At 44.2% G+C, this 24,071-nt stretch overlaps 1 protein-coding gene across 1 annotated transcript in view; it reads right to left on the minus strand.

Annotated features, from left to right (window-relative positions):
- The window catches only part of LOC146830898 (fibrocystin-L-like), a 1,500,901-nt gene that overhangs the window by 804,190 nt on the left and 672,640 nt on the right, over positions 1 to 24,071 (minus strand). Inside the window, exons 28-31 of the mRNA XM_085605087.1 lie at positions 20,376 to 20,481; positions 18,733 to 18,777; positions 4,565 to 4,684; positions 1,055 to 1,219 (exon numbers count right to left, since the gene is read on the minus strand). Coding sequence (XP_085461213.1) covers positions 1,055 to 1,219; positions 4,565 to 4,684; positions 18,733 to 18,777; positions 20,376 to 20,481 — 436 coding nt within the window. The remainder of the gene's footprint in view (positions 1 to 1,054; positions 1,220 to 4,564; positions 4,685 to 18,732; positions 18,778 to 20,375; positions 20,482 to 24,071) is intronic.

A 24,071-nucleotide genomic window follows, 5' to 3' on the forward strand; every position in this document is an offset into this window, starting at 1 on the left:
ACTACCACCAACTTGAAGTTGGTGGTAACTTGCGATTCCTTAAGACCAAATTGCATTTTTTCTGGGCCTCTTACATTGCATTTAAGGGATCGCAATTTGCGATTCCTTAAATGCGAATTTTGGCGTTCGCGATCGCAATTTTGAATGATACATATGGCCCTTATTCTTTAGTTTTCACTGCAAATATTATATCACTTGCTGATTATGAACCCATACATGCTGAATATGTGTACGATATTTTAAGGGTGGATGGTGGAAACGTCAGTTTCAGTGATGTACTTACTACAAACAACTCATGCTTTTTATAACGCTGTTTTCAATCCAATATGATGTTTTGTGGGGCATTTACAATAATTCAGCCATATCTCTTCCATTTTCTTTAATCAATGGTGGTGGTCTTGCCCTACAGAATTTACAAGCCAAGGCATTTGATCTATCTTAGATGCCCTATTTTGCAGAGACATGTATGAAACTTAAGGCAATTTAAATGGCATAACTGAAACTTTTCATCTGCAGCCCATGGCATATCAAAGCCTTGATGTGTGGAGATTGGCTCTCTGCCCTCGTCTGTCAAAAGGCAGTGAAACCTATTGTTTAAAATTTGCCTTTTCAACATACGTATTTTGGTGCTACAAAGTTAGGTTACCCCAATGAGTTGTGATACTTCACTAATAGGAAATGAAAAGCACACTAACCAGGCAATAATTCATTGATCAAGTAAGCAGAATTAATGCTATTTGAAGCTTGTCCAACTCATCACACTTACACCTATAAACATTTGCACAAGTTTTGTCAATTCAACTATAACATGAGAAGACCATGTGTCGGAATCTTGTACACCATGCCCAGTTCTTCCCATATGTCATAATACAACCACATCTCTCCAATCAAACACGCAGGCCAGACAATCAAAGCTCTTGGGAAAGTGCTACAGTAATTTTTTGTACATTTTACAATTGAGAATTCACAGTGCATCCCAATACGGTTCTAAAATTCAAAAATTCATGACTACGGACGCAGTTTTATAAGCACTGATGTATGTTTCTAATTTTACCTGCAGGCTGTCCTCTATTTGGTGAAATATTGGAGACATGAATCTTGTATGTGAAATAGGCTGTTTCATTTGACTCCATCTGTGCCAAACCACGCTCGGCGATGTAAACAACTACGGGAAAGGAACCAGCCCTTCCACTAAGTATCCGGCAGACAATTTCATTGTCTTTTGGAGGGAAAAAGTGTAAATGTTAGAATAATATCATCTTGTTTCTGATTAAAAATAGTAATAAGAAATACCCTGTAGCTAAGCACTACAACAAACATTATTGATTGACGCAAAAAGATCAAATTTGAATGAGTGGGAATATTTCTGTATCCAAAATAGAATAGAGTGAAATAGAGAATTATTCCTTGGAAAAAGAAGATTCTTGGATACTTACTCTTGACACAATCAATTAAAGTTTAAATATAGACAAATATTTACATTATTTCCTATATAAACAGGTCCAACAAATGAGTACTCAGATATTTTTAGTGGCTTATTTGCAAATCCCTTGCGCCACTTTTTTGTCATTTTTAACATGGGAAAAGTAACACAAAAGTTTGCTTCAGTTTCATTGTGTTATCGATATAACTTTGCAATTATTGTCTAGAAATGCTTGAAATATTTTTTTCTATGTGTAAAATCAAGATCTCAACAGAAAAGCATATTTTTAAAGCAAATTAAACGTGAAGTGAATCTTGATGTAACCAATAATGATGTTACTAAGTGTTACAATTCTAAAAAACAATTAAGTGATTAACAGTAACAACATATTCTTATATTTATTTCAATTTGCAAGTACATTTTTCACTTAAAAGTCACTGAATCTTGAGAAATTGATTGGTTTTGTGATACATATGCAGGGCTTTTGCAAGGTGAGGATAATGTGCATACTAAATGATTTAAAGTTGGATGTACCTGATTAACCAGACAAATACAATGTATTAATTCTTTCAATTACACAGTAGTCTTTATTGCATGAATAATACGTTCATCAAGACAGTTGAGAGTGGCTAATTAACAATGTAATATAATAAGGTGAGGATCCATACTAACACTAATTTCTGGACAGTTTCTATAATAAGAAATAAATATGAAAACTACTGGAAACTTCATGGCAGAGAGCATAGCTAGGTGTAGGCAGGTTCACCTAGCAGCTGATCTTTGTATAATGATAGTGCTCTACTGTGGCATATTATCTTTGATGTATTTCTATTCTGTGCTTCTGTAGTCTGTGTGAAAAGTGATGATGTGCAAGCTTTGTGTATGGATGGAGAAATGGCTGTGACAATTGGAGGCACAGGGTGGGCTGTGAACATCTGCCGTCCCTGTTGGGGTTTAGTGCCACTTCATCTGCTGATAAAGAAGATAATAATGTGTGTCATTGACGTAATATTCAATGACACACATTTTCTTTATGGTATATCTGAAACATTATTTCATGGACAGATGCGGAATAATTTTCCTATCCTCAATACCCATCTTTGAAATAGACTTCAAATGGGTTTTGATCTCCGGATACTTTTGCTTTTCTCAGCCCAGTTTGCATTGGGAGGGGAGAGTTTTCCTTCATGTCAGACGAAAACAATTAGATGGGTGCACCATTTGGAGTCCAATAACGAGTCCAATGTCTGTGATCAAAGATCAACTATTTATTTTCGAATTTTTCCTTCATGAATCCAAATCCAAAACAACATCCAGCCAATGAGTTTTGTTCCAATAGAATTAGAATGTCACCAGGGCTTCACAGTGTAGAATGCTATTTTGTCCAATTATATATAAAATGAATATGTGTAACTCCATCCATATTAAAGATATACATGTAAGCGGAAATGTGCTGGTATCATCAATCTCCTCGATCATGCGATCACAGTTTACAATACTAGGTAATGCTACAGGTACCTTGATAAGTCTACTTGCAGTCTGTCAATGTTATGCCAATGAGGCTTTACCTAGTCTTGTAAACTGTGAACGCATTATCTTGCAGATTGATGATCCAGCCCATGGAGTTTCACATATTCCTTTTATACATAATTGGACAAAATAACGCTCTACACTGTCAGGCCCTGATAAAGTTCTAATTTTATTGGAACGAAATGCATTGGCTGGATGTTGTTTTGTATTTGGATTCATGACAGAAGAAATAGAAATTAAATAGTTGATCTTTGATTACAGACATTGGGCTCGTTACTGGACTCCAACTGGTGTGCCCATCCAATTGCTTTAAACTCTTGTAAACTGCTGGACAGTGGTACCTAACGACAGCAGGTACCGGGTGAGTAGGGCATGGAACTTCTTGCTGTATAGTGTGTGCACAAGTTGCTTTCTTATTAGTCTGCCATTGTTTCAATTGCTTGTGTTGCTTCACGTCAGACCTTTGTTTTTTCTACTGCTGTCAATGGGGTCACAATGAGAGCTAAAAAAATCAAAGATCCACAGAAGAATTTTGTAGACTATGTGGTCGGTTACTCTCTTAAGGCATTGATATGTATGACTTAGTACAATTTCTAGAGTGACTTACAAGAAACTCAACTGGCTAGTCCACTGACATAACTGAGCCATTAAAATAGTCACCCTTCCTTCAGGCACTTTTTTCATGCAACCACTTGTTCTGTTTTAATGTCTATTTGTAATGTGCAAATTAATCCCCTGAATCCTCTTGGTGCTGAATAGCAGATATCTATTGTCTCCCAAATCAGTGGTGCCCGTGCTATCAACCTCAAACTCAGAAAGAAGAGCACCAAGATATAAATCTGTTACATGAGGTCAAACACAGATTCCTGGAATGGATGACTCATCCCACTTTGCTACTAGATCTGTAAGAAATAATCTCTTAACTTCTGAAATGCCAGGATTGGACGCATTTTCTGGGAGCAATGACATAGCCTTATACACGGTGATCCTCAATGGGTGCTGTCAATATTGACCCTCAACACATGGTGGCATCCAGCATGATTTTGCCTTCCCTACTGTCTGTTGGACAATTCAAGCCTGCACTGGGAATTGTGGGTATTCTCCCATTCATGCTGGCTTGCCAAAATTCACAGAATGCAAGGACATCAATATTAATACCTCAGCATAAATATTCCTTTCTGTACTCATCTTTTTAGTGATGATTCCATAGTTCATGACATATACCATCATTGTTTGTATTATAATTTTATTGTTATAATATATGATCAATCAAACAATTTTCAAAACTCTCCTATGGCTGTGTGACTGTTTAGCCACTTGTTTTTATCTCTGAAATAAATGCAAACAGAAGGTCAAGACTAAGGGCAAGAATTGATCCGGTCAGCTAATTCACAATTGTTTCGGCTTGTTTGTTCATTTAAGCATATTCAACTGAAGCACTTGCCTTGCCCTCACAATCAATCAACTAATGCCTATGAATGTTAAAAAAGATAACATTCAATTCCCATTCCAATATTCTTACTTTCTTCCATAATATACATTTGAAGGCCACCCTTTAATCAAATCACATGGAAGAGCGTTAAAATTTTGGCTTTTCATGAATAAACTTACCAGTTACAGAGATGACTGGGCATCTGACTGGGCCAATGAATACTGATGTGTTGTCATTTACCGTGCTGTCAGCAAACCCAGAGCCTAAAATTGTTAAATTCCTTTCTTCCACAAATAGACCTGTGAAGTGATTAATAACATATACATGCTTTTACCGAATCAGTTTGAAATTTTGAAGCATATAAATAACAACTGCCTTTGCTTACTTAGGGGTCCATTACGATGGCGGGCGGACAAAGTCTGCCTGCCACAGTAACGGTAAACGGGATCGACGACCAGAGGAGTGGCGGTCCCGCTGTGCCCAATAGGATGCGACCGCCACCCTGGCGGTCGCATCCTGCATATTTAACATTGTGGCGGGCGGTGCTATGAGCAGCACCCGCCACGTTGTTAAATATGCATGTTGTGCATTGGCATGCACAACATGACGGGCACCACGCGGTACCTATCACCTTGTGTATGCCAATGAAGGGGGGTACCATGGGTACCCCCAAAGTGCAGCCCACCACCAATCCACCCCCCCGGGGGCCCGCAATGGGCCCCCAAAGTTTTCACCGAATGCCTTTCCATGGCGGAGTCTCCCACATGGAAAGGCATTCCACCGCAGGCATACTAATATGGATGGCTGTGCCTGCAAGGCACTGCCACCATATTGTGTCCCTTTTCCGCCTAGCCGGCAATCCAACCGGCGGAAAAGCGGCGGATGGTCTTTCCGTTTGCTGCGGTGACCTTCGCCATGCTAATACGGCAGGGAGTGAACCAGGGACAATTTGGGGGGCGGAGGCGATCCGCCTGATATCATAATGGGCTCCTTAGTTTCTAATCAAATTGCTGCTATCCAACAATATTTATCAGCCAGAACAGATGGGAAACATTATATTTTCAAATTATGGGAAGAAACGACGAGAAAAAACAGTAAGTAAAAAGTAGCTATTTAATGTCAGTAAAGTCTTTATTTTCTGCATACCTAAACCCGACGCCATAGTACATGCCTCTCACTAGATAATATCAGTGTTCGGACTCCAATATAAACATATTCCCCCATGAATGCCTCTACTGTGGGACCAGTGCACCACCTGGCCAAAAAGATATGGTAGGTAGACGTTCTGGATAGTATTTAACAATGTTTTAAATGTTTTACAAATGACTCTAAAATTATTGTTTTGTAAACATTCAAAACATAAAATTCTCTGAAATGCAGACATATCTTATGTACAGACGTAGATTTATGAGTTTTGCAAATTCATATCCATTGCCAGCAGGACAATCGGAAAGCTGTACCAGTCACAGCTTTCCTGGACTACTACTGGGAACAGACTCCGATTCTTGTGTTTGTCCTGCTCAGGATCATTCCTGTCTCACAGCGTTCTGAATGGATGAAGCTTGGCACAAAAACAGCAAGGCTGAACTTAGAGGAAATGCGTGAAGTATTTGTGCAGCATTCAAACAGTAATCATTTAAAAACACAACATTAAAAAAATCTTAAACTAATTCAGACTAATAGAGTAACTTATAACAAGTGAAACAGCACCAAAATAGTAAAAATCCAATCGGTAGATCCAGAGTTATACGTTTTAAAGTTTCTAGTGACAACGGCTCCAAAAATCAAAAAAGACCAATCATGTTATCTAGTCGCGCTGGACTGTGACAAAGTCACAAGTTCGTGTTAATTTCAGATCGAAGGCCAGATACAAAACCAAGACCAAGTTCAGCCCTCTGGAATTTCTTTCTTTTTCTCCTTGGTGCTGTGATATGAGGTCCTGAATTGGTCTGAACTGCGCTGTATTGGTTCTGGTGAGGATGCTGAACAAGAGCAGCTAGGTACTGCAATGTGAGGTTCTGCATTGTTCTGTGCTGCACTGCATGAATTCCATTAAAGCAGCAGATCAGGAGCTGTAAGGTGCTGTGATGTGGTGTCCTACACCTGTCTGCATTGTGCTGCATTAGTTTTGGTGAAAACACTGTTCAGTAGCTGTGAGGTGCATCAACACGAGGTTCTGTGTCGACCTGTGCCGCACTGTGTTGGATCAGTTGTGTCAGCAGAAGTAGACTTTAACTCGACCCAAGGGTCCAGGACATTGGAGATTTCACTTGGGGGTGGGCGAGGGGTCAGGAATCAATCCTACAGAGGCCGGTAGAGTGCACCAGGTCAGGTCCAGCTGGGTCTGGTCAGCTGTAAAACAGGGAAGGCCTCTGGAAGCTTGTTGTTTCCCTGTAGCTCAAAAAGGAGGTTATCCAACTGTCCCTTGGAGTCACTTCTGGGAGGCCAAGGTTTAAGGCAATTAGGTCCAGTGTTCCTTTTTCAGACAGCAGAGCAGTCTTTCTACTGAATCTTCCACAAGTCCAGGAGTATCTTTATGAGAGGTTCTGAGGGTTTCGCTATTATACTTGGTGCCAGCCTTCGTGTAGGGAAATTCCCTAGCCCATCCCCAAAATGAGTTCTGCTGAATTCTTTGCCCTTCCCCTGAACCTGGCTCCAAAATGTTGAGGTTGACAAAGGCAAGGGGAGGCCTGGTGTCAAGTTTCTATGTTTGTGCTGGTGCAGGGTCCTTTGAAGTGCAATCAGGGCAGGGCACACTCCCCCACAGCCATCCTGTCAGGAAGACCCTCTCCTCCCCTAGGCCTCTTTCGTCTCAATGTCTGGAAGCAATACACAACCCACAACAGGAGAACCATTTACCGGAACGTGATCCATTATACTGGCAGAAAGGTACAGTTGGTTTGAGCAGAGAAATGCCAACTTTCTAAAAGTATCATTTTCAAAATTGTAACTTAACATCCAACCTGACCTTCAAAAAGGATTTCAAATTAAAATTCATTTAAGTGTAAACAGTGTTTCTCTGGTCCTAAACAGAACTTATCACTTATTAAGTGTGGTAAGGTTACCCAGTGTTAGTCTATGGGAGTTATAGCCTTATTTCAGTAAAAAACGACTTTAGGAGTTTTTTACTGCCGGTCAGTGAAGAACAACTTTAGGTGTTTTTCTGTACTGGGACATATATATCATAAAACCGCATGTCCTACTTTTTAAATACCATGCACCCTGCATTAGAGGTGGTTAGGGCATACCCTAGGGGTGACTTCTAAGTATTAAAAAACAAGGTTTAGGACTGACAACCGTTTTAACCTTCCCTACAGGCTGCAGTGGTAAGCCTAAGACATGTTTTGCAGTGCTACATTGAGTGGGTTGCCCAATGCTGCTGCCCACTAGTAGCTTTTAATTTACTGGCATTGGTACATGCACAACTATTTACAAGGCCTTTATCCGTAAATTAAATGTGCCAGTGGGATGTATGCCAATTTTAACATATTTCAAGGAGAGAGTACAAGCACTTTGCCACTGGTTAGCAAGGGGAAAGTGCACTCAGTCATAATGCCAACAAAAACAAGTTCAGATAAAATTAGGGAATGAAGGCAAAATGTCTAGGGGAAAACCATGACAAGTATGTAAGCTATCCCCTGTATCCCCCCAGAAGAAGCCTGGGAGAACTACCTTCCCTCATGGAAGTTCTCATTGCTAAGGCGGAAAATTCTGGAAAGACCACCAGCATTGGCACGGTCAGTCCAAGGGTAATGTTCCGCTGTAAAGTCCATTCTTGTAGGGAATCGGACCACCTCATCTGTATGGAATTCTCACCCCTCATCTTCATTAGCCATCAGAGGGGTATGTGGTCTATCTGAAAGCAGAATCAGGCCCCAAACAAGTGTGAACTCGACTTCATCAGCACCCAGATCACTGCAAAAGCTTCCCTTTCTATAGAAATGCACTCTATTCCCTGGGAAGTAGTCTCCTGCTGATGAAGGCTACAGCGTAATTAAAGCCCTCATCATTTAGCTCTGATATCACAGCCCCAATACCATGCTCTCAAGCATCTACACTACGGTTGCCTTGGAAAAATAAGGGATCTTAAGCACTGTTGCTGTGCATTTGGCTTCCTTAAGAGTAGTAAATACTTTCTGACACACCTCTGTCTAGATCACCTTTTTGGTCTGCTGCTTGAAAGTCATCTCTGTTAAGCGAAATTATCATGGCCCAGAGAATGGGATGGGTGGGCAGCTCTATTAAATCTATTGACGATGACTGTGTGGTGGTAAATTTCAACAATGTATATGTAGTTAATTACCTTCTAAACAACAGCCATACAACGTCAGCCAGGAGTTCTCAGATCATACCCTTACCCCTGGAAGATTTTTACATGCAGGGCCCAACACAGGGCAGTGGTCTGAGGCAAAGATCAGACCCTCAATCCAGTCCCAGAGGGAGCTATATTAGCATTGTGGGGATGGGGCTTCACAACAGATTTGCCGTCCTCTCAGATCTGGAAACCTGCAACTGACTAAACCCAGTTACCCATCCTCTTACTGAGATTACCAACTTTCAAGATAACCCAGTCCCTACAATACAGGAGAGCCCGCCGTGTCCCCAATCTCTGAGTATGGCCAGTACTAGTAAGGCCAAATTAGCTTCCTGGAATGTGGCAGAAATTACCCCAAACTAGGCAATGTCCAGTGGCACAAACTTTGGCATCCCCTGGAGGTCATCTGCTTTCGGGAAACATGGGCTATGGAGCCCACCTTTGTTTCAGGTTACCGGTCTTTTCACACAGCTGCTGCAGTGTCAGGTAGAGCGAAGGAAGGACTATTAACCCTAATATCTAACACCTTCCCCCTGCAACTAAGAATGGTCGTATCCCAGAACAAATATTTCCGCATGCTCTTACTGGAAGGTTTAGATGATAGACTATGGCTTTTAGTTAACTTCTATAACAACAAAACTGGGGATTGTGTGAAGCTAGTGGTAGACGTACTAAATAGAAAACTAGACAAAATGTACAAGTTACTTACCTTCGGTAATGAGTATCTGGTCGAGACGTTGTCTAGCAGCAGATTCCTTAACTTAGAATTATCCCCAGGCGTCAGACTGAATCCGGATTTTTTACAGCAGCACCTCTGCGCACCGGGGGACGGCGCCACATGATCCCGCCCTGACGTTGTCCACGGACGTGACGTTAGCGAGGTCATATAAGTCCCTCCCGGCACGCTGACGCCAGTTTTCTTCGGAGAAACTTTTCCATGGCACAAAGCAGAGTCACCAACAAAACTGTTAAAGTATGGGAACAGTATGCGAAGAAGGAAAAATCCTTAAAACAAAGAGTTTGGATGATGCATAACAACATCATAAAGGACAGTGTCAGACACTGTATACCAATAGACCAAGAAGTAAAGGCAGAGCATCGCTCTGAGAAACAACCCCGCAAAGCAAAGTGGAGACCCTCCCCAGAGACTAAGTAACAGGGGAAGAATATCCCGACAGACAACAGAAAGACTGCCATTACAATGCAGAACCATGCTGGCCAACAAGGGTGGAGCACAGGAAGAGCAACAATCCACTGTGAGATGACATTACAAGGAATGGCGCTTCCCCCTATAGAGATCGAAGGGCCGAGGCAAAGTCCGACAGATCCCAAGGAAGGAGACCGCAGAGGAGACAAGAAACCCTAAACCGAAGGAGGAGGCGGGAGGGAGGGAAAGAATAGGAGAAGACCCCACACTGGAAGGACCAGAGTGGAGGAATACAGAGAAAGGGAAAAATAAATCCCCTGTGAAGACGAAGCGAAAAGCACCACTCCATCGGAACAGAAGCCACCCAGAGGGAGGCGGCTGCAGAAGGCAAAGTCTGAGAGGCTCCCACTAACTTGATAACCCTGGATGGAGACCAGCGCGAACTGAAATGGGGCATGGAGGAGAGCCCCACCTGGAAAGGTCCTTGCAGAACGGGGAGGATGGGTGGGTGTTAAGGAATCTGCAGCTAGACAACGTCTCTATCAGATACATCATTACCGAAGGTAAGTAACTCGTACATCTGATAGAGACATCTAGCAGCAGATTCCTTAACTTAGAATAGATAATAGATACCACAGCCATACCCCAAGGGGGGGAGGTGGGTCTGCGACAGAACAACAAAAAGTGCCCGAGAGCACTGAGCCGGCAACAGGGTGACAGACAATAAGGAAAGCTGTGGCAGAGCAGCCAATCAGCAGACCAAGCAGCTCGGAAGAGCAAAAGACAGTGGGAGCCAAAGGCATCACAAGACATCCCAAAGGGCGCGAGACCACACCTGTGTGAATACGGGATGGAATAACGGCACTATGCCCTATCCTAGAATGGAAGAGATAGCTCATAATGAAGGAAGAAGAACTACTCCCAGAGCCCAATGGTGCGCTAAGTTGGCACCAACCAAAATCTAACGGACAATATGGAGTGACATAATCCGAGCCTACCCGGTGGGCGAGGTTAAGGGCAAGAGGCAGGAACTGAGAAATGTCCTAGAAGCACTGGCGTGAAACATAAGACACGCCAAGTGCAAAACCCAGTCACTAGAAAATGTAGTTAAGATGAGTACTGGACTGCCCAACAAGGCAACTGTAAGGCCAAGGGAAGGAATACACCCAAAGGGAAACAGAGGTGCAGGGCGCAGCACCCGGGACGACCCTCAGAAGAGGAACTGTCCCGCAGGCACACCAGACACTGCTAAGGGTGACAACCGAAGGAAAAAAGAAGGGTGTATCATCTGAGGCACCAAAGGTGCCTATAGGAACTGTGAATAAGTGCATGCAGAGCTGTGGAGAACAACATCAGATCCCCAGAACCACCACCTCCGACCGGGAGGAGAAATGCACCCCCACAGAAGAAAGGAACTGTTTATTACATGAACAGGACAGACAAGACCCCCAACAAGAAGAGCATCCAGAAGAGGAGGCTAACCCCAGGGAGCGGAACCATGGGAACCGTTGTTGCCGAAGCAGCATGAAAAGGCACCGAAGTGTACAATAAAACGTGCAAAGGAAAACACCGCCGTGCAGAATGACGGCAAACCTGAGTATAAGGCACCCGCCATGCAGAACGGCACCCAACTGTTCCCCGAAAAATGGGGATATAGCACCAGACCTCACCAGATAGGCGGCGGCGTATAAAAAGGGTACCCAGTGGGCAGTGACATTCAGGTATATATAGAGAGGACGAGCCACGAGACCAACGCAGGTGCCAGCGCTTTAGCAGGAACCCGCCTAATACACCAGTGGCAGGGTGGCAGCCTCGGAAGAAGCATGTTGAAACACACTGAAAAAAGTTAGTAGGAAAAAACCTCTAGAAGAGGAGTATGAGACACACACACCAGGAGTAGGGCGAGACCTGTGGTATGTGGGAGGCCGTGCCAGAAGGCACAACACTTCAAACTGCCCAAACGGTAAGATAAGGATGCCAGGAGACGGGGAGAGCCCAAAGGGACCTCCACACCCGCCTGGTGCGGAGCAGAGCTAAACAATAGCATTCAGGTACCCGATTTGGGGTATTTCACACCCCTAAAAAAAACAGGGGAACACCTCTTAGGGTAAACCACAGTCAGAGGACAAGACACAAACAACCTGTGGAACACCGCCACAGTCGGCTTATTGTCAGCCCAAAAATGCACAGTCCAACTTGTGGACGCTGAATGAAAGGTGCAAAAGAAAGGACGGGTAACCACACCAGGACAGGATGACCTGAGACCTGCCAGGCACAGGCCTATGGTGGGGGGGTGAAAGCCCCCAAGGAGGCGCTGAACGGCTGAGACAGCGTGGGTATTTAATAAAAGGACCCCATCAAAAAGCAGGTCAACAAGGCGCTCCTGAATATTCTCCAGGAAGACGCCATCCCGCAACCAAGCATGGCGGCGTAGTGCAACAGAACCAGCCATAGCCCGGCCTAAGGAATCTGAGGTGTCCAGGGCTGACCGGATAGTAAATTCTGCCAGATCACATCCATCACGAATATGACAGAGGAGGTCAACACGAGCGCCCTCAGAGGTGGAAGAGAGAAGAGACTCAGCAGAGCCCCAAAGGCCAGAAGTAGCTCAAGCCAAGACACACAGTGTTTTGAGGGAGCGAAGAGCCGCACTAGTGGATGTGAAAATATTACTACCCCATGACTCCAGCCATCTGGACTCCCGGAAGGGAGTAAGCAGCAGTGGAGGCAATGAAGGAAAGACAGCTTGAAGAACAAGCCCCTGAACGTCCGGATGAACAAACAAGCAAACCGGATCGTTCGGGGCAGGGCAGTGGCAGTGCATGATGGAACGAGCCACTTGATCACCCAATGCCAGCCGAGCCCAGGTCCCTAGAAGGGCGTCATAAAGGGAGGCTTCGAAAGGCAGAAGCGTCTCTAAATTCCCCGAATTGTGGTGGAGAACGTACAACAGGGGGTCGATAGGCAGAGGAACTGAAGGGGGATGCATATGCAGAATGCGTGCAGCCATGGAAATAACTCTCACAAATGTCACAAAAGCCTCAGTAGAGGAGGGGACAGTAACTCATCCGTGGGTGAGGGCTGTAAGCTGAGCTGTCCACTCCAAGGGGATTGTATGGTGAACAGAGGATTAGACCAATGTACAAAGGGAAACCCCATGGACAAATGAGGGTCCTGAAGTGGCTCTTGAGGAGGCGGAGAATCCGCCGGAGCCACAAATTCCAAGGGAACAAGAGGCAAGGACAGATCCTGCGTCGACGGATGTTGGGGTGATGCCGGACCTGCTCCGGAAGCCTCCGGAGAGGAGTCGATGATCTGGCGTCGAGGCGGCATCAGGGTGTCCTCGGTCGGCGCTGACTCCGTCTCGTCCAGCGCTGACTAGGCTTCGTCCGGCGCCGAATCGGCCTCAACCACAACAGGCTCCGGTTACGAGGTAAGGAACGGAGCTGGAGAGGCAAGTCTATGGTGCCAGACCGGCGCTGACTCAGCTTCAACCACAACAGGCTCCGACTGTGAAGTAAGGAACGGAGCCGGAGCCAGGGAAGCAAGTCTATGGCACCGGACCAGCACCAGCTCAGCCTCTGAAGATACATCTCCCTGTCCAGAGGTCCAAGGGGGACTCGGAGACAAGCTGTGAATACCTGCAACCACCTGCGATGCCACAGGGAGCCCCACTGGACTATGCGGCACAGTAGGGGTGTTACAGGCCAAAGAGGGGGACCCAGCTGGGCCATGCCCTGACGACGCCATACATCCATCATCCCTAGAGTCAAGGGGCTCAGTCGGCGCCGGGGGCGGACCCGACGGCGAGCCCAATTGAGACCCCGCATGCAGTGGAGGGTCCAAGGCTGCCCCAGGGAGAGGAGGGGACACAACAGAGGCCTGCAGGGCCGCGGCATAAGCAGCCATTTGGGTCTGAGTTGCCCCCGCGTCAGGAAATGGTGAATAGGGGAGGGCCGACTCTTGGTGGCACACGTCCGGAGAAGTCCGGCACCTAGCACCCCTACAACAAGAGGAAGAGAGGTCGATGACCTCGGCGACAGGCACCAGGACTTACCAGGAATGGGTGAGCGACGCACATGGGGACCAGATGGCGGCCAACACTGCAAACAGAACCCTCCGCCACTGGCACCTGCCGCCAAAGAGGAGGCCGGAGGCCGTGACGACTACGACCGGGACAGGCGAGCCAAAAGTAGTTTCATCTGGCGCTCTCGCCGACAATCCGTTGAGTAGTGGTGTTCGCCCAGACACCACATGCAGATAAGGTGTGTGTCCGTCGTGGACATTTGCTGCGGGTAGGAGGCACACGTTTTAAAGCCCGAAGGCATCTCGCACTGTACCAGACGCAGAGCGTCAAAAGGGGCCTGAAAACAGGCCAGAGGATCTGCTTACTCCGGATCCGCATTGCACACGGAAAAGAAGGAAACTGACGTCAGCACGCTGGGAGGGATTTATATGACCTCGCTGACGTCACGTCCGTGGACGACGTCAGGGCGGGGACATGTGGCGCCGTCCCCTGGCACGCAAAAGAATTCCGGATCCAGTCTGACGCCTGGGGATAATTCTAAGTTAAGGAATCTGAGGCTAGATGTCTCTATCAGATAAACTCTTCTACAAAAAAGGGTCGTCAAAATATTATCTGCATGGGGGATTTTAACGCTCACCTTTGTGAGCACTCAGGGCCCGATTCACAGAACTAACTTAAGACAAAATCCTAAACTTACTACCATTTTGGTATTCACAGAAGGCACTTACTCATTTTGGTATTCACAGAAGGCACTTACTCATTTCGGTATTCACAGAAGTTAGGAGTCCTAACTTTAGAACTCCTAAATGCCTTCTGTGAATACCGAAAGTCTTAAAGTTAGGATTTTTCTCAGTTTAGGAGTAGTAAAGTTAGGACACCTAACTTTAGGACTCCTAAATGCCTTCTGTGAATACTGAAAGTCGTAAAATTAGGATTTTTCTCAGTTTAGGAGTAGTAAAGTTAGGACTCCTAACTTTAGGACTCCTAAATCCCTTCTGTGAATACCGAAATTCTTAAAGTTACAATTTTTCTCAGTTTAAGAGTAGTAAAGTTAGGACTCCTAACTTTACTACTGAGGCCTCTAATGTTAACAATGGCAGAAGTCTTCCTCAGCTGTGTAGACCAGGTAGCCCGGCCATAAGTGTGGCTAGCCTTCTGGGTGTGTAGACTTCTTGAAAACCTAATTTTACCACCTGCTGGGTGCAAATGTGCCTGGGTCATGGGGAAGGATGTTCCTTCATTGGGCAGCAGCCTAGTTGCACATTACAGGCGGTGAGGGCTTTGAAGCTCACAGCCTTGATGTGCCAATTCACTAGCCATCCGGTCAGAAAGGGAGGTGTAACCTCCTTCCTGTACAGACCATTGCTTCTGACTCCTGGAAGGGCTCATACCTCCTGGCAGGGGGTCAGATTCCTGTCTTGGTGGCAGCAGCTGTGGGCCACCAGCCAGAGCACAGGAAAGGCTGGGGCAACCAGGTGGACAACCTCTAAGGTAGCCATCTGGGAGCAGGATGCATAGCCCTCGACACGAGAATCATGTCTGGGATGATGAGGCATGCTATCTGATACCAAACATGACATATTTTGGCAATACAATAATGGAGCTGGAAACCCCGAGTTTGCCCTGTGCCAAACCATGTCATCCTAAGGACCGCTGATCGCTTATAGTAGCCTTTGATGGGAAAGGCCACTATTTAGACATATAAGTTTACACTTACATGTCCAGACCTTTAATATAATGCACCCTGCCTCATTAGGGGTGACTGATATATATAAAAAATAGTGTTTTGACCTTGCCACACATGGTGACGGTAAAGTCAAGTTGGAGCAGTTCGCACTGCTCCTGCAGTCTGCAATGGTAGGACTGCTGTCCTCAGTTTATGGGGGTCACTCAGGGTGTCACAAACAGTGCTGCATGCCCTGGTGACCCCTTTAGCACCAATGCCCTGGGTACCACTGATACCATGTATTAGGGACTTATAAGTGGGGGGTTAAAGTCCTTCCCAATTGAGGTTTCCAATTTACATGTATCAGTTTTAGGGAGAGAGCACTGGCACGTGGGCCTGGTTAGCTGGTTCCAGTGCACTGTCAGAGTCAAGAACCAACAACTAGTAGTCCAAATGGGGGCAAAAAGTGGGGGACATCTGCAAAATGGCCTGTTTTCCTATAACCTTGCTTATGGATTCTTGCACCACCAAGCTCTATGGATTTGATTTTGCATTAAGAAAGCCTAAGTATTAGTTTGTCCAGGGTGGAGGACATCAGTAAGAACATTATTTTTCACCTCCATAGTGGGCAATTTGAGGTGAAGAACCTCACCCACCCTTCGCATCACAACTGCAAAGGAGTCACTCTCTTCAGTATCCTGCCCAGGTTGAGAGTCCAGATCAGACTCCAGCGAAGTATCCAGTTCACTGGCATTTTGCAGATCATCATACTTGTTCTCCTCAGTGTAGGGCTGACCAATTTAGTCCCCTTCATCATAACGGTCATTATTGGAATCAGTTGCAAAAAGACTATGGATACTATAGGCCCTTCTGTGAGGCAAGGGCAATGTATAAGTGTCTGATGGGTTTCCGGAAGGCTGAGGCCCAGTGGGATCAGGGTGCAACCTTTGTAGAATTCAAAGCGAAGTCAGCTTGGATTCAGAGAGCACTACTGGTTGTATTTTGTCATCCGGTATCAATGGTATTGGCATTCATGCTCCAGAGTCTGGCATAGAGTGTGGCACCAAAGCAGCCATCACCATCAAGTGCAGTGCAGGCCCGTAATTGGTCCAGAGGTCATCTGGCTCGGAGGGCAGACTAGCCGGTGGAGTTCTAGTTGGAGGTTTTTACAGTTGTTTGGGTCCCAGAGGCAACCCTCAGGGAGCCAGCAGTGTGGCAAAATATTGCATCATAGCATTGTAGAGGCCATGGATTGGCTACAGCATCAGTGAGGAACACAGAACTTTGGGTTGCCTTGGTGAGAGAGTCAGAATCAGGTCCAAAGGAGCTCAAGTTTTAAAGCGAGACCGAGAGGTACATTTAAGTCCTTGCACTTTCTTGAAGTTTGAGAAAGGCAGGAAGTGTCTGAGACCCACTTGAACTCTTTTGGTTTCTTTCTTGATTTATCAGAAGACGTCATCAGCAGTAAAGACTTGATGCAGGAACAATTCACTAATGGGACCTTCGGTTAACTTTTGACTGGTCCCTGTGCAAAGTCTTCTAGACTCTGCAACATACAGAGGTGCCTCATGGTCCTGAGTGGTATTCTAATTCATCAAGTTGCATCTGCTAAACGTCTTGTAGTCTTGTTCCAACCCCAAGCATCAAACACAAATCAGGTGGGAATCTGTCTCCAGACATTTGCTTGCAACTGTCCCCACAAGTTGTAAGCCCTGTGGGTTTTTAAAGTGTGACATTTACCTAGCAAACTGGTTATTTCAGATACATTTTAAGAAAAGACGAGATGTAGCGCTGGATCCTATATTGCTGTCCTGGTAAGAAAGGATCTGCCGTTGGAATGCATGGGTGATGCTTATATGTGGTTCTGCACGTAACTTCTGGAGCAGGAAGACATTTGCGTGGAGGTGCAAAATGCCACCTCCTGGCATTGCTAAATATTTTACGGATCTAGACTGCCCCCTTGGGAATACTCAAGAGATCTATAATCTGCATTCACAAGTATCCATCAAAAATAACAAATCATATTAGACTTTCACTAATTGTTTTTTTATTCTGTACAGTAAATAATCACTAGGCAACCACAGTTGACCCTGTTCTTGAAAGAAAAGGACAAGTACAGGTAGAGATTTACATCCTCGCTTAAGTGTGCTTTTTCAATTTTTGCTATTCACAAGCATTACCAATAGTACTCCTGAAAACTGTGCAAGGGCAATTTTCCAGACTCACCAGTGTTAATACCATGTGACATTTTTATAAAATCTTCTGTACAACCTGTGGGACAATAGAGCCACATATTTAAATGTACTTTTTTTGTTTTGTGAAGCCATTTAACCCTTCCTCTGCACAGCCACTGAATCATTCACCTTCCCAACCTGTAACCATTGTGTAGAGGTCAGAGAGGAGTGTGAGAATACCCATTGTATGAATTCCAAAACTCACAGGGGAAACCACACCTTAGGAATGCACACTTCCTATCTTTTGAGTGGGACTAATTACCAAGGTTTTCTCAACAAACGTGGCCAAGAAATCCATAGTAGTAAATGCCCGCTACAAATTCCATTGAGAATTCTTAACAAGTGTAAAAGGGTACATTTGATTGTAACCTTGCATTGACAACCGAATTTACCTTTGTGACTACAGTCCACTGAGAGTCAATGATTCATTAACATTCTCTTCTACTTCTGCAAATTCAAGTTATTTGTGATACCATTGGTAACTCTCTGATAAGTACAAACACATATCACTCTCTGGAAATCCCTAAACATATGAAACAATCCAGAGCGTGTGATGTTAATGGGAAATTTTTGAGAAAGTTCAAAAGATAGGTTTACGAAAATGCATTTGGACTTGCACTAGTAAGGCATTCATAGGCATTAGGGGTATTGGGAGAATCAGACATGAAGCTACTTGACGAAAGCAAACCTACATTCTAGGCAAGCCTCTGAGTATCCTTTAGGATACTTGTCACAGTTCAAGCACCTATTTTGATTGTTTCATTGTCATGACAAACTGTGGCTTGCAAGTGATGATAATAACATTCCTTAACAGGAAACATTCACCTAACAATACACTTACCCTAAATTAAGTAACCAGTCAATTGCAGCACATTAAAGGCCACTTAGGAGTACATGATACATTGCACAAAATAAATGAAAACATTTGCATACAGATAAAAACATTGTAGCCACGTACCTACGTAGCCGTTGCCACTTCCTTCTTCAACATTTGTTACTGTCTCTGTGAAAGATTATATTCAACATAAATCAATATATTCAATTATGTCACCATGAGTGCATGAAAGCGCACATCAGAAGTAATGCTTTGGTCAGAAAAACATGAATGTAATTGTCTTGCCAGTAATATTAGGTAAACCCTCGATTAGAGATTGTACCACATCTCTTAGATTATCCACTCCCCACCTAAAGCCATTAGGTGAATGCAATACAAGTGCAATAACAATCATAATAATAATAATAATGATAATGATGGTGACAATAATAATAATAACAACAACAATAATAACAACAATACTACTACCAGTATTAGTAATAATGATAAAAACATTCCTACTACTACTACTGCTGATAATAACAATATTAATGTGTAACAATAACAATAATGCATTGTTATTGTACCTGCTGCCATCAAATTATTATTATGATCATTAGTATCATTATTATTATTACTAATAATAATAATATTAATATTATTATTATTATCATTATTATTATTGCAGTTAGTATTGTTAATAGTACTACTAATACTAATACTACTACTACTACTACTAATAATAATAATAATAATAAATATATTATAATTATTTTAACAGGGCAATGCCAGTAACAACAACTAGAAATACAAAACAATGTATTGCTTTCTAAATAAATGAGTAAATGCTGGTCATTTGATAAAAGAAAAATATGAGAATCCCTGCCATACCAAAATACTTATTTCCCCTTAATGGACCTTATTACGATGTCAGTCGGACTTGCATCCCACCGACACGTAACAGAATGTAACAGCATGACTACAGGTCGGCAGTTCCACCCGCAGAATTTGGATGCAACCACCCTATGGGAGGCCGGAAACATCCATTTTACAATTGTAGCTTCTGCAGTGGGTGGAAAAGACCTGCTGCTCAAGGCACAATTGTAAAATGGATGTTTTACAATTGCAGCACCGTGTGGCTTGGTGTTTACCACACAGTGCAGGGATGTTTAGGGGGCTTCATAGGTGCCCCCCAAACTACATACCAGAGGGCCAGGGGTGAAGGTGGCCATGCTAGGGGCTCCCAAAGTCACTTTCACCCTGCCTTTTCATGGCGAGGGGACTGTCATTAAAGGGCAAAGTGAAAAGAAACATCATAATCCCGACGGTGGAGCCGATGCTCTCTACGCCACCATTATGAGATTATGAGTCCTTCTGATGTAGATCCCTTTGGAAACACAGTGGAATCTCCTCAGTATTGTAATACAGCAGTCAGAGGCAAACCATCGATGTCGGGCGGAAAGCCTCCTACCAGTTGTCGGATGGCTTTCCACCAGACATCAAAATCGGGCCCTTAATTGGTAATGCCTTCTCTTTCGAGGACAGTTTTCAATGTACCATAAACATCACAGCCCTGTGTGGGAAATTAATTGTATACCATAAAGTTCTCAGAAAAGTATCTCTTGTTTCTTATATCAAAGTGCAATTATGAGAGGACAAGCCCAAGTACTACCATGAAATCCCATTCCATTTAGATCGGTAAGCAATCCGTGCCATTGCAAAGGGAATGCAACCAGCCAATCTTTTGGCGTTTATCCTAAAAATGCAACAAAGTTTTGAATACTTACCTTCAGTTGGACTAATGCTTGAGATGACAGGAGTTTTTGAAGGATTCCAGGAATAGCTGCAGTTTCCAGAGCATTGAGACGGTATTCCATTGATATAAACGGTGATCTTTAGGGCAAAAATAAAGTGACAGTGAAAATCTACTAACCACATAATAATGCCTTAGGCTTGTCATTGCAGAACATTACTTTTATAGATAAAGGGCCTGGTGTATCAAAGGACTGTACCCATTTTGTGTCTACTGAAAAATGCCTTAGTAAATATGAAACACATTATAGTGAACATACACTCATTTTGCTAAAGACACCTGGCCAAAGTGACTAAGATATTTGTGCCTCAAAGTCAAAAGTTAGGGGAACAAATAATGAAGTTTACTAGGGCCAAATCATATTCCTGACTGACAGAATCAGAAAACGTTTTAAAATCTACTCTTATGAAATTCATCCAGCTAAGCAAATCACCTATTCCATCTTTGAGCATTACAAGGTGCTTTGATTTCAAACGTTGGTGAAGGTTGTGAAAATGCACAGACCTTTTCAGGTATATTCTCATTCTACTTATCTTAGGTGATCCTTTTACCGCAAATGACTTTTATAAGAGTGCTCTTGGGAACCTTTAACAGTCAAGGGTGCAGTACTGCTGTCAGTTTTGAGAATTCAGGACAATAGGACTCTTACTCAAAAGTAGTTGTAAACTTAGGACATTGAGAGACTACACACTTCTAATCTTACATAATCTCCTACTAATGTGTAAATTGCATATATCAATCATATTTTCTGGGCATCTGTACATGTATATGTTCAAGGAAGTTAGATCAGCATATTTTAGGTTGGAATCTTTGACTTGGTCTTTAAAAGTGAGCAGGGTGATTTAGAGAACAGGAGGTTTTAGTGAACAATTGTCCTCCTGGGGCCATATTATGCAATTTCATTGTTTATGCGGGGCGAACCTATTAACCCCTTCCCCGCTCATGACGAAACCACTCCGTCATGAGCCACGGTTGCGCTGTGCTCATGACGGAGTGGTTCCGTCATGCTGTGGCCGTTGGCGGCCGCTTCGCCCACGCGGCGCAAATTCCCCGCCTGTGCGGGCGATTAGCGCAGTGGGCGGAGACGTGACGGAACCACTCCGTCATGAGCACAGCTCAACCGTGGCTCGTGACGGAGTGGTTCCGTCACGAGCACAGCGCCACCGCACCTGCCCCCAAACCCCCCCCCAGCACCGTGGCAGAATTCCTGCCGCGGCGAAGGGGTTAAAAAGTGCGCTCTGTGCAAACAATGAAAGTGCACCCTATTACAATGAATGCGCTGTCCCTAGGGCAGCCGCGAACTCATGCTGCCATGTGGGCAGCACATTAATGTACAAACACGGAGCAGGTGCTTACAGCCACTCCATGTTTTCACAGTGCAGGCGGCACCCGTCTGTACTTTTAAGGGGGATTAGAGATCCCCTTGCAGGTATGTGCAGTCAGTGACTGCAGCTGCCTGCAAGGGGTTGTCGAGGGGTCCATAGGACCCCCTTTCCCCTCTCCATAGTGTTGCTCTCAGGGGGCACACTCACAGTGCATCACCTAGAAGGTGGCACACTCACAGTGCGCCCCATGAGAGCTTTTTTGCCTCTGTGCCTGCATCTGTAATATCCAAAAACAACAATTGATGGACAGAATACATTCACTCCAGTTTGCACGAAGCCATATGCAAATCAGTCTTGACCCTGCCCCAAATGGGAACAGTCCAGCTTGAACTGCCAGGCCAGGCCCTCTCTGGACTGGAAACAAGCATCCTAAGACTGGTTTCGGGGTTTCGCCCCTCATCAGCCTGGATAGCTTGACTCGAGTGGCATGGAGAGCACGAGACCCACGTCTGGGCATACCTGTCCCACTCGGTGTGACAAATGCAAAAATAACAATTTATGGACAGAAGTCAAAAAGTTAAAAAAAAACTAAATTGCTTAATGTTTTCATTTATAATAGAATGTTTTTTTAATTAAATTTTATGTTATTGGTGTGTGTGTGTGTGTATATATATATATAAATTCACTTAAAAAACCATAGGTTTCACACATGTTATAGTTAGGTGGATATTTCACTCGTAAAAAAACAATGAAATTCCCCCGTTATATTTAGTTCAGATAACTATAACTCGCGCGCCCGCAATCCACTGCTCATGACGTCACATATTACATCACTCATGACATGGTCAGTGGCCTCACTCATGACATCACTGATGACATCATCCTTGTGATAGAGTGGCGGTCGCGCGAGTTATAGTTATCTGAACTAACTATAACGGGGGAATTTCATTGGTTTTTTACGAGTGAAATATCCACCTAACTATAACATGTGTGAAACTTATGGTTTTTTAAGTGAATTTGCAAGGTTTTTTAAATGCTAATTCCTAACTATAACGTGTGTGAAACCTATGGTTTTTTCAGTGAATTTGTACGTTTTTTTAACCCCTTCGGTGCTCATGACAGAACGGTTCCGTCATGAGCCACGGTTGAGCTGTGCTCATGATGGAACCGTTCCGTCATGACCACGCCCGCGCAAGATTCCGTCAGCACAGCGGCGGAATTTGCGCAGCATGGAAGGGGTTAAATGCTAATTTATTTATGTATTATTATTTTTTTTATATATTTATTTTACAATAAACTACGTATTAAAATGTTTTTGTTTTTTTTTGGTTTTCACCGTGCGCGCACGGTGCGCGCACCCCCGCGATTTAAAAAAAAAAATGATAATAATTCTGCCTTCGGGGTCCTTCAGGGACCCCCTGACAAAGGTTAGGGGGTCAGGAACTCTCTACCCTGCCCCCTTTTCACGTTCGCCACCTTCCTTTTTCACTCTCGCACTGAAAACAAACAAAATGGCGGCCGACACTTCCTGATTTCGACCGATTCGAACGTTGACTAACATGTAACCACCAATCAGAATTATGCTCACGCACGTTAGGGTGCTCGCACGGTGCGCGCACGGTGCGCGCACCCTGCGCGCGTATAGATATTGATATGCTTTTAAATGCTATTTTCTCAGGAAATACTGAACAGATTTACACCAGACCTGCAAAAGGCACTTCCTTGACCTTATGGCTATCTCTCTGCCAAATTTCAAGTAATTCTGTTCAGCCGTTCGGGCTGTAGCTGCGTCTAAAGGTCCTATGGAAAAATGCATGGGGAAAACGTGTTTTGGGACCCCCCTTTTTTCTCGGCCCCTGCTTGACGAATCACCCCGAGACTTTCAGGGTAGGAGCTGAACGGAGCGCCCCATTAGTTTTGAAAATTTCACGAGGATTCGTCAACCGGCGCCAAAGTTATTCAAAATAGAATTTTGAGATTTCCTATGGAAACACGGTCCTAACTATCACTATCTACTGGCGACCGCCAGTAGATAATATATATATATATATACATATATATATATAAATATATATATTACCTACTGGCGGTCGCCAGTAGGTAGTTATAGTTAGGACCTATTTTCCATAGGAAATCTGCAACATTCTATTCCCAATAAGTCTGGCGCCGGTTGACAAATCCTTGGGAAATTTTCCAAACTTTTGGCCTGCTCCGGTCCGCTCTTATCCTGAAAGTTTCGTGGTGATTTATCAAGTGGGGGCAGAGAAAAAAGGGGGGTCCCAAAACGCGTTTTCCCCATGCAATTTCCCATAGGACCTGTTGACGCAGCTACAGCCCGAACTGCT

This window comes from Triturus cristatus, chromosome 5_1 (assembly GCF_964204655.1).
Source record: "Triturus cristatus chromosome 5_1, aTriCri1.1, whole genome shotgun sequence".
Classification (NCBI taxonomy): Eukaryota; Metazoa; Chordata; class Amphibia; order Caudata; family Salamandridae; genus Triturus; species Triturus cristatus.